Raw genomic sequence first — 12,156 nt, forward strand, 5'->3', positions numbered from 1 at the left:
TTGTACTGAAATCTTACTGATATGTCACTTGCATAATAACTTGGAACGCAGTGTATGTACATTTGCTGACCCCACCATTTATTTATTTTTTCAAATAAATGATGGCTGTTAACAGCGACACAAAGAATTGTGGGCTATCTGCAGCAGCGAAAGAAGGATGCATTCCAAGGTCACGTTCGGAGAGTCCTACTTACTTTTCTGAAATGATACAGCCTCAATGACATATGCGACCTCCGGAGGATGCACAGCTTCTCTCTCAGCCACTTCCTTTTTCCTGGTGGCTTTATCTGGTCTCCACATGTCATTTACTGCAATGAGTGTTTAACATTTGCACTTGACCTACTTACGCACCGCTCGTCTCCTGCCTCTCTTTCCCGCTGCAGAACCACGCCCCCCTTGCCACACACTCGCTCTTCTCAGATTGCTCCACACCAATCTTTTGACCCGAGGGAGGGATTCTAACAGACCAATCACAGCGATTGCAGTCTGCGTAGAATTGACGTGTTGTTACATTATAGCACAGAGATGTTGCACATCAGGCTACGCCTGGTACTCGCAGCCTATGCCGTGCCTACAGCGTACACGTGATACAGAAATATAAATCGGCCTTAAGTCTTCAGGAATGCTTGAAAATTACAGGCAGGTGTATTTGATTAGGGAGGAAAGACAGTGGTCCTCCAGTACCAAACCTGCCCATCCCTGATCCATAGGATTGGATAGGATAGGATAGGGTATAGAACATGTTGTTGGTTTTGATGCTTTAACTGTCTAAATTGTTTTATGTCTATTTTTGTCCTAGATCTAATGTCACTGAAAGAAGCGAGTCATGAACTTGATGAAAGGGAAGAAGAGAAAGAACATTATGATGAACATCATGATTTCATGATAGAAGAAAGATCAACACAGGTTTCCTCACAAAAAGGAGTTCAAAAGACAGGAACTAAGAGTTTCACACACAAAAAACACTTTAAAGTCCATATGAGAATTCACACTGGAGAGAAGCATTTCACCTGCCAGCAATGTGGACAGATTTTCACACGTGAAGGAAGCCTTAAAGACCACATGAGAATTCACACTGGAGAGAAACCTTTCACCTGCCAACAATGTGGAAAGAGTTTCAGACATAAAGGAAGCCTTAAAATCCACATGAGAATCCATACTAGAGAAAAACCTTTCACCTGCAAACAATGTGGAAAGAGTTTCATTAGAAATGAAAATCTTAAAGTCCACATGCGAATTCACACTGGAGAGAAACCTTACACCTGCCAACAGTGTGGAAAGAGTTTCACACGTGAAGAAAACCTTAAAGTCCACATGAGAGTTCACACTGGAGAAAAGCCATATATCTGCCGACAATGTGGAAAGAGTTTCAGTCAAAATGGAGGCCTTACAGCCCACATGAAAATTCACACTGGAGAGAAGCCTCACACCTGTCAAGCGTGTGGAAAGAGTTTCAGTAAAAAAGCAAAACTTAAAATCCACATGAGAGTTCACACTGGAGAAAAGCCTTACAGCTGTCAAGAGTGTGGACAGAGTTTCAGTGTGAAAGGAAGCCTTAAAGACCACATGAGAATTCACACTGGAGAGAGCCCATTCACCTGCCAGCAATGTGGACAGAGTTTCAGTCAAAAAGGAAACCTTATAGTCCACATGAGAATTCACACTGGAGAGAAGCCTTTCACCTGTAAACAATGTGGAAAGAGTTTCAGTCATAAAGGAAGCCTTATAGGCCACATGAGAATTCACACTAGAGAGAAACCTTTCACCTGCCAACAGTGTGGAAAGAGTTTCACATGTGAAGAAAACCTTAAAGTCCACATGAGAATCCATACTAGAGAAAAGCCATATATCTGCCGACAATGTGGAAAGAATTTCAGTCAAAATGGAGGCCTTGCAATCCACATGAGAATTCACACTGGAGAAAAGCCTCATACCTGCCAAGAGTGTGGACAGAGTTTCAGTGTGAAAGGAAAACTTGAAATCCATATGAGAATTCACACTGGAGAAAAGCCTTACACGTGCCAAGAGTGTGGACAGAGTTTCAGTGTGAAAGGAAACCTTACAGTCCACATGAGAATTCACACTGGAGAGAGCCCATTCACCTGCCAACAATGTGGACAGAGTTTCAGTCAAAAAGGAAACCTTATAGTCCACATGAGAGTTCACTCTGGAGAAAAGCCTTACACCTGTCAACAGTGTGGAAAGGGTTTCAGTCAAAAAGGAAGCCTTAAGGACCACATGAGAACTCACACTGGAGAGAAACCTTTCATCTGCAGTCTGTGTGGGAATGGCTTCACACGGGAACGAAGCCTTAGGGAACACATGAATATTCACAAAGGAGAGAAGCCTTTTACATGTGATCAGTGTGGAAAGAGTTTCATATATAAAGGTAACCTTAAGAGCCACACGAGGATTCACTTGAAAGAGAACTGAACTGAACTTTTAGAAGTTGTTGCTGTGGAAGCAGAGGTGTAAAGAGTACCTGAAAACAATACTTGAATAAAAGTACACATACTTTACAATGAAAACTACTCCATTACAAGATACCATTTCTAAGAAACTTGAGAAAAAGTCATGGAGTATCTGATTTTAACTGTACTGAAGTATTTTACTCATGCTGAATTTAGGTTCAAAGATGCACTAGTCCAGAAATGCCAGTGAAAATAAGAAAAAAAAATTGATTAATGGAAATCATGTTTATTTTCTAAAATCTAAGTAAAATTTAACAGCTCAATATTGCAATAAATCAATGTTGACACAACAGCCTCTTAAATGTTAAAAATGTAAAACTCTTGCAGTTCTCAAAGCTTATGCTACGTTCTATGTCTTCTCTATTCAACTTATGGAAAAAGTGTAATTGACCCGATGCCAGTTTACACCTTCTTCATAACTTGAATAAGGAAGGTGGTCTGGTGGAAGCTCGATATTTGACTTCATAACTTGTTTAAATATAATTATTTTTTTAATTCAATAACCCTAATCAATGCATATAAAAATGCAGAATCGAATCAAATTAATTGAATCGCATTGCATCAAATTTTAATGTGAATCGTCTCGAATAGAATCATTCTGAATTTTATAAAAATCATTCGAGAACAAATCGAACACCTTGTGAATTCTGAATCGAATCGCTGTCTACCCCAAGATTCACAGCCCTAATATTCACCTTTTATTCAAATATTAAAAATGTCTTAAAGATTTTGTAAGCATATTGCGTAGTTGTGCTTGGAGTCAATTGTTTTATTTGTGTTTAATTGTGTGACATCATTTTAGGCCAAGCTCTCATACAAAGAAATTATGAGCACATGCAAAAACGAGAGAGGACCAATGAAAGAATAACTGATTACGTTGCAATTCAATTTATGCTTACCACCCCTCGCATCATTAGTAGACGAGGGAGACAGAGACCTGTTTACACCTCTGGAGCCTGATGAATAACCGTTGTGTACGCACAAAAAAGGCATTAAAATGTGGGTACACATTTTCCACGCATATATCAGGACTTATAAAAAATAAATTAGGCATAAATATGTGCGTACCATACGCACACTCTTATCTGTGCGTAAGCAAAGTAATAAAGTAAAACAATGATTTTAAGTTCTGTTTTACCTCTGATATACACATTTAGATTAAATATGCCACTCTCAACTTTATTTCTAAAGCATTTTCAGAAACCACAGTGGGTATCAAAGTGCTGTACATGAAAGTAGCAAAAAATAAACATACATACAGTTTACAACACATTATTAAAAGCTAAGGAAAATAAATACATTTTTAACACCCACTGAAATGACCCTAGAGGAACCGCCGGACAAGACTGATCATTGGAGTGAAAAGATCTCAAAGGTTTATGTAAACTATTTAAATCAGAAATATACTCTGGTGCCAAGCCATGGAGAGATTTGAAAACCTACAACAACACTTTATTCTGGATTCTGGATCAAATTGATAATCAATGTAATGAAATCAATACAAGAGAAATATGGTGGGGGTTTTTTTGGTACCAGTTAAAAGAGTCCTGAACCAGCTGCAGATGAGAGAGGGAGGCCTGACTCACACCAGATACAAAGACTTACAATAATCCAAACGAGAAGACACAAAGGCACAAACAACCTTCTCCAAATCATTCAAAGAGAGGATGGACATCAACTTGGCTATTTATCTAAGATTTGATGATCAAATTTAAGCTCAGTCAAAAATTAAGATTTTTCACAAAGGAAGGTTTTTCCCCAGGAAGCAATAATAGGTTGTTATTAGAATCCATCTCACATCCTCAGACAACAAACTCTGACTGGTCTTCATTCAGTTGGAGAAAGTTGTTTGCCAACCAACACTTCACATCAGCCAAACAGTTAAACAAAGATTTGAGAAGATAGCTCCCCATGTTTTATAGAGAAGTCAATTTGGGAATCATCAGCATACGGATGGTAATTTATACTGTGCTTATCAAAAATCTTAACATGATCGACTGTATTGAAAGCAGGACTGAGATCTAACAATAGAACAACAGGACTACCTGAATCTACATCTAATAAAATATCATTTGAAACCCTCAATAGAGCAGACTCTGTGCTATGACCAGCTCTGAAGCCTAATTGAAATCTATCAAGATATTATTTCTAACATTCAATTGTACAAATACAATTTTCTCTAATATCTTTAAAATAAAAGATAATTTTGAAATAGGACAAAAGTTATTCATGTCATGGCATCAAGATTCACAACTACTGACAATGGATAACACGCCTGGACTAATTGAGACCACCACCTCCTAACTAAAGCAGATGAGATAACATCACATGAGAAATAAGTAGGCTTCATTTGTGCAACTATGTCTTGAAGTTGTGACAGAGACACAGGAACAAAACTCAATTTTTTCAAAGGAGCAACAAATAGTAGCAGGATCATTACTAACAGATAAAATCCGAGAGCTAATTCCAACAATCACGTGTCCAAAGAAAAAGAAATTGAAGGAGGGACAATTTGTTGAAGTACTGTAATAGTAGAAAAGAGTATTTTTGAATTATGACAATTAACTACTTTTAGAAACTTCATCAAACAATCTCTCAAAGATTTATACGAGACTTGTAACTTATCTTTGAGCAATTAATGGTCAGCCCTCCTGCACTCTTGCCTAAGAGTATTGCTATTGCTGTTCAACCAGGGCTGAGTCTTGACTTTCTTCTTCCTAGATTTCAAAGGAGCCACATAATTCAAAACATTAGAAAATGAAGAGTTAAACTGGGTAATCAACTCCTCAGGTCCCATACCAGAACAAGGACTGAAAAACATCTAGCAGCCTGACCATTAAGAAAAAGTAGGTTTAAACAAAACAGTCTTGTGCTAAGAAAAAATCAAGAGTATGACCACGCTCATGTGTAGGGCCTACAACACACTGTGATAGACCAAATGACACTAATAGATGATTAAACTCTGGTCTGGAAGGACAACACACGTGAACATTGAAAGCTCACAAAATTAATATTATCTGAACATGGAATAACTAATAAAAAATCACTTATAAAATCTCCTCCTTGAATCGCCACCTTAACATGGTGGAGGGGTTTGAGTGCCCGAATTATCCTAGGAGCTATGTTGTCGGGGGCTATATGCCCCTGTTAGGGTCTCCCTAGGACCTAAGAGCAGTTCAGAAGTTTTTAAAAAAACTAGGTCCGTTAGATCTCCGGTATGGTATCATACGGTATACGGTATGGCGCAACCAGGGCCCCACCCTGGAGCCAGGCCCAGGGTTTGGGCTCGCATGCGAGCGCCTGGTGGCCGGGTCTTACCAATCGGGAGGAAGGCAGGGGCCTCTGTGACCCAATCCCCAGACATAGAATAAGAGCCTCGACCGGATCCCGAGGGAGGTTGGAGACATGGAGTCCGAGTGGACCATGTTCTTTGCCGCCATTGTCGACGCGGCCGTTCGGAGCTGTGGCCGTAAGGTCTTCAGTGCCTGCCGTGGCGGCAATCCCCGAACCCGGTAGTGGACACTGGAAGTAAGGGATGCCGTCAAGCTGAAGAAGTCAAGTCAAGTCACCTTTATTTATATAGCGCTTTTTACAATGCAGATTGTATCAAAGTGGCTTTACATTGATAACTGGTACATAATTTTTGCTGCACAGCAGCTCTTCAAGAATAGTGTCAATGCAGGCAGATCAAAGCACTGTTGAATAAATGTCAAGAATACTGTTGAATATCAAATGTCAAGTCAAATGTCAACTAAAGTAAGCAAGCCAAAGGCGACAGTGGCAAGGAAACCAAACTCCCAACAGGTGACATCAGGTGGCAAACAAGTGGCAAATAGGTGTTAAAATGGAGAAAAAAAACCTTGGGAGAAACCAGGCTTAGTCGGGGGTCCAGTTTTCCTCTGGCAAACAGTGCTTTGTTACAATCAGGTTGCTATCATAAGTCTGATAGGATCGCAACAATCAAAGTATTTATTTCAGTTCCATCCAGTTGAGGATCGTATTCATCACGCTGGTATGGACGGTCTGTTGAGGAACTGTGGCACTGGCTGTCGTGTCGATGAGGCCTTCTCAATGGATGATCTAGTCGACTCAATCTCTGCTGATACTTCAGGGCTGCGTTGTGGTCGTGTCAAGGCACAGGTCCTTGGTCTCAGCTGGATACGGCCCAGATCCGGTTGAATACGGTAAACCTCGGGATAAAGAGAAAGACTAATATTAGCGTAGATGCCATTCTTTTTCTGATGTAACGAGTACATCTGGTGTTATAGGAAGTGTTCCTGGTTCCGGCTGACCTCATTTGTGCAGACTAATAATCCTTTAACGGATTTGAAAATATAAATTGATAATGTGTTATGTGTATGCCAGGTTAAAGAGATGTGTTTTTAGTCTAGATTTAAACTGACAGAGTGTGTCTGCATCCTGAACAATGCTAGGAAGATTGTTCCAGAGTTTGGGTGCCAAATAGGAGAAGGATCTACCGCCTGCGGTTGATTTTGATATTCTAGGTATTATCAGCTGGCCTGAATTCTGAGATCGCAATAAACGTGAAGGACTATAATTCTTTAAGAGCTCGCCCAGGTACTGGGGAGCTAAACCATTTAGTGCTTTGTAAGTAATTAGCAAGATTTTAAAATATATACGATGTTTAACAGGAAGCCAATGCAGTGATGACAGAACTGGGCTAATATGGTCATACTTCCTAGTTCTAGTAAGAACTCTGGCTGCTGCATTTTGTAAGAGCTGTAGTTTATTTATCAAGCGGGAGGAACAACCACCCAGTAGAGCGTTACAGTAATCTAGCCTTGAGGTCATGAACGCATGAACTAACTGTTCTGCATTCTTCATTGAGAGCATATGTCGTAGTTTAGATTTTAAGAATGTTAAGATGAAGTTAAGATGGAAGAATGCGGTTTTGCAGATGCTAGTAACATGGCCTTCAAATGAAAGATTGGTATCAAAGAGCACACCCAGGTTCCTAACTGACAACGAAGACTTAACAGAGCAGCCATCAAGTGTTAGACAGTATTCTAGGTTATTGCGTGAAGTAGTTTTTGGTCCAAAAATTAGAATCTCATTTTTTTCTGAATTTAGTAGTAGGAAATTACTGGTCATCCAGTTTTTTATATCAGCTATACATTCTGTTAATTTAGCGCATTGGTAAGTTTCATCAGGGCGTGAAGAAATATAGAGCTGAGTATCATCCGCGTAACAATGAAAACTGTACATGCTACCTTTGGGAGATCTCATTAGGAAGCATGGTGTTAGAGTGAAAAGCAACGGTCCTAGTACTGAGCCTTGCGGTACTCCATATTTAACTTGTGATTGATATGACATCTCATCGTTTACTACTACAAACTGATAACGGTAAGATAAGTATGATTTGAACCATGCCAATGCAATTCCACAAATGCCAACATAGTTTTCGAGTCTGTTTAGAAGAATATTGTGATCGATAGTGTCAAATGCAGCACTAATATCCAGTAACACTAATAGAGAGATACAACCACGATCTGATGATAAGAGCAAATCATTAGTAACTCTAATGAGAGCAGTCTTAGTACTATGGTACGGTCTAAATCCTGACTGGAAATCCTCACAGATACTATTTCTTTCTCAAAAGGAACATAGTTGTGATGAAACTGCCTTTTCTAGTATTTTTGATAGAAAAGTGAGATTTGAAATCGGCCTGTAATTGACAAATTCTCTAGGATCAAGTTGTGGTTTTTTAATCAGAGGTTTAATAACAGCCAGCTTAAAAGTTTTTGGTACATATCCTAGTGATAAAGATGAATTAACGATATTAAGAAGAGGATCTATGACCTCTGGAAACATCTCTTTCAATAGTTTAGTCGATATAGGGTTTAACATACATGTGGATGATTTTGATGATTTAACAAGTTTAGACAATTCTTCCTCTCCTAAAGCAGTAAATGAAATGAATTTTTCCTCAGGGACACTACAATGCACTGTCTGACACAATACTGTATTAGACGGTTGCATGGTTATAATTTTTCTCTAATATGATCAATCTTGCAAGTAAAGAAGTTCATAAAGTCATTACTGCTGTGCTCTTTGGAAACATCAGAAATTGAAGCTTTATTAATTGTTAATTTAGCCACTGTATCATATAAATACCTAGGGTTGTGTTTATTTTCTTCTAAAAATTGTTTTGAAAAATAGTCAGATCTAGCAGTTTTTAAGGCCCTTCTGTACTCAGTCATTTTCTCTCTCCACGAAATGTGAAATACTTCTATTTTTTTTTTCCAGCTGCGCTCCATTTTTCTAACTGCTGTTTTTAGGGCCCGAGTGTGCTCATTGTACCATGGTGTTGGATTAATTTCCTTAATCTTTTTTAAACGCAAAGGAGCAACTGAGTCTAATGTGCTAGAAAAGACAGAGGCAATAGCAATATCGAGGTCTGGTATGCTAAGGCGATGAAACTGATCAGGAAGATTATTTATAAAGCAATCTTTAGTGGTAGAAGTGATGGTTCTACCATATTTATGGCAGGGAGGCAGTTTAGCCTCTTTGACTAAATGTAGTATACACTAGACTAGATAATGATCTGAGATGTCGTCACTGTGCTGCAGAATTTCAACAGCATCAATATCGATTCCATGTGACAATATTAGATCTAAAGTATGATTACGACAGTGAGTGGGTCCCGACACGTGTTGTCTAACACCAATAGAATTTAGAATGTCTGTAAATGCCAATCTCAATGAGTCTTTTTTATTATCTACATGGATATTAAAATCACCAACAACAAGGACTTTATCTGCAGCTAGTACTAACTCTGATAGAAAATCAGCAAATTCTTTGATAAAGTCTGGTGTCCTGGTGGCCTGTATACAGTAGCCAGCACAAATGTCAACTTACATAATGTTATGTAAAGCACCGTCACTTCGAAGGAATTATATTTGAAAGACTTTTGGCTGATACTGTAAATATTACAATAAATTACAGCAACACCTCCCCCTTTGCCTTTCTGACGAGGATTGTGTCGATAATCATTACTTTAAATGAGTCTAGTCCTCAAGGTTGTGTAATCGTCCGGTTTTAGCCAGGTTTCTGTCAAACACAGCACATCTAGATTATTGTCTGTGATAATATCGTTTACAATAAGTGCTTTTGAAGAAAGTGATCTAATATTTAACAATCCAAGCTTTATCATTTGTTTATCATTATTATCTCTATGTTTTATTTGCTGAACATCAATTACATTTTTACCATTGAATGGGTTTGGAAGTTTTATGTTTTTACTAATTCGGGGTACAGACACAGTCTCTATGTGATAATATCTAGGTGTAAGAGTTTCTATGTGTTGGGATTTATCTGACTTCTGTAACGTGAGGCGAAGTCGAACATCATTTGTGCCGACGTGAATAATAATTTTAGAATATTTACGATTAGCATTAGCCAGCACTTTTAAATTTGTTTTGATGTCAAGTGCTCTGGCTCCTGGCAAACATGTGACTATGGTGGCTGGTGTCTCTATTTTCATGTTCCGTGTATTAGAATCACCAATAACTAGTGCACTTTCAACAGGATTCTCAGTCCAGTCGGAGATCACTAAAATTAACATTAAAGAGGTGTGTGAACTCGCAAGTACAATGTCAGGAGAAGTAATTTGCTCTGGTCCTGTTCGTCGGAGTGATGAGATAGTTAGCAGGTTATCATCACTCAATGGCTGGCTGTCTAAGTGGTGTCCGCAGAATAATATAGGTTTCATAGACAATTGGAAAAGTTTTTGGGGCAGACCTGACCTGTTGAAAAGAGATGGTATTCATCCCTCCCGGGATGGTGCTGCTCTTCTCTCTAGTAATATGGCACATAGTCTTAGAGCTGAAACATGACAAACTACGGCCCAGGTCAGGAAGCAGACAGACTGGCTAAACCGACCGTCTGCTAGCTGCCTCACGTTACAGAAGTCATATAATTCCCAACACATAGAAACTCTTACACCTAGATATTATCAAATAGAGACTCGGTCTGTACCCCAAATTAATAAAAACAAAAACCTTCCAAACCCATTTAATGGTAAAAATTTAATTGATGTTCAACAAATAAAAATAGAGATAGTAATGATAAACAAATGATAAGGCTTGGGTTGTTAAATATTAGATCACTTTCTTCAAAAGCACTTATTGTGAATGATATTATCACAGACAATAATCTAGATGCGTTATGTTTGACAGAAACCTGGCTAAAGCCGGACGATTACATTACTTTAAATGAGTCTAGTCCTCAAGGTTATTATTATCGACACAATCCTCGTCAGAAAGGCAAAGAGGGAGGTACTGCTGTAATTTATAGTAATATTTACAGTATCAGCCAGAAGTCTTTCAAATATAATTCCTTCAAAGTGATGGTGCTTTACGTAACATTTTGTAAGTTGACATTTGTGCTGGCTACTGTATACAGGCCACCAGGACACCATACAGACTTTATCAAAGAAATTGCAGATTTTCTATCAGAATTAGTACTAGCTGCAGATAAAGTTCTTGTTGTTGGTGATTTTAATATCCATGTAGATAATAGAAAAGACTCATTGAGATTGGCATTTACAGACATTCTAAACTCTATTGGTGTTAGACAACACGTGTCAGGACCCACTCACTGTCGTAATAATACTTTAGATCTAATATTATCACATGGAATCAATATTGATGCTGATGAAATTCTGCAGCAGAGTGACAACATCTCAGATCATTATCTAGTCTAGTGTATACTACATTTAGTCAAAGAGGCTAAACTGCCTCCCTGCTATAAATATGGTAGAACCATCACTTCTACCACTAAAGACAGCACATTAGATTCAGTTGCTCCTTTGCGTTTAAAAAAGATTAAGGAAATTAATCCAACACCATGGTACAATGAGCACACTCGGGCCCTAAAAACAGCAGTTCCAAAAATGGAGCGCAGCTGGAAGAAAACAAAATTAGAAGTATTTTGCATTTCGTGGAGAGAGAAAATGATTGAGTACAGAAAGGCCTACAAAACTGCTAGATCTGCCTATTTTTCAAAACTTTTAGAAAAAAAATAAACAACCCTAGGAATTTATTTGATACAGTGGCTAAATTAACAAGAAATAAAGCTTCAACTTCTGATGTTTCCAAAGAGCACAGCAGTAATGACTTTTTGAACTTCTTTAATTGAAATATTGATAATATTAGAGAAAAATTGATAACCATGCAACCGTCTACTAAAGTATTGTGTCAGACAGTGCATTGTAGTGTCCCTGAGGAAAAATTCATTTCATTTACTGCTTTAGGAGAGGAAGAATTGTCTAAACTTGTTAAATCATCAAAATCAACCACATGTATGTTAGACCCTATACTGACTAAGCTATTGAAAGAGATTCTTCCAGAGATCATAGATCCTCTTCTTAATTTTTTTATTTCATCTTTATCACTAGGATACATACCAAAAACTTTTAAACTGACTGTTATTAAACCTCTTAATAAAAAACACAACTTGATCCTAGAGAATTAGTCAATTACAGGCCTATTTCAAATTTTCTATCAAAAATACTAGAAAAGGCAGTTTCATCACAACTATGTTCCTTTTTAGAAATAAATAGTATCTGTGAGGATTTCCAGTCAGGATTTAGACCGTACCATAGTACTAAGACTGCTCTCATTAGAGTTACTAATGGTTTGCTCTTATCATCAGATCATGGTTG

The 12,156-nt window shown here is 38.1% G+C and overlaps 1 protein-coding gene across 1 annotated transcript in view; it reads left to right on the forward strand.

Moving 5' to 3' along the window:
* LOC137006201 (gastrula zinc finger protein XlCGF57.1-like) overlaps positions 1–12,156 on the forward strand; it is a 703,714-nt gene that overhangs the window by 606,090 nt on the left and 85,468 nt on the right. The window contains exons 7-8 of the mRNA XM_067366789.1: positions 1,018–1,398; positions 1,483–2,275. Coding sequence (XP_067222890.1) covers positions 1,018–1,398; positions 1,483–2,275 — 1,174 coding nt within the window. The remainder of the gene's footprint in view (positions 1–1,017; positions 1,399–1,482; positions 2,276–12,156) is intronic.

The sequence above is a fragment of the Chanodichthys erythropterus genome, chromosome 3 (genome assembly GCF_024489055.1).
Source record: "Chanodichthys erythropterus isolate Z2021 chromosome 3, ASM2448905v1, whole genome shotgun sequence".
NCBI classification, from domain to species: Eukaryota; Metazoa; Chordata; class Actinopteri; order Cypriniformes; family Xenocyprididae; genus Chanodichthys; species Chanodichthys erythropterus.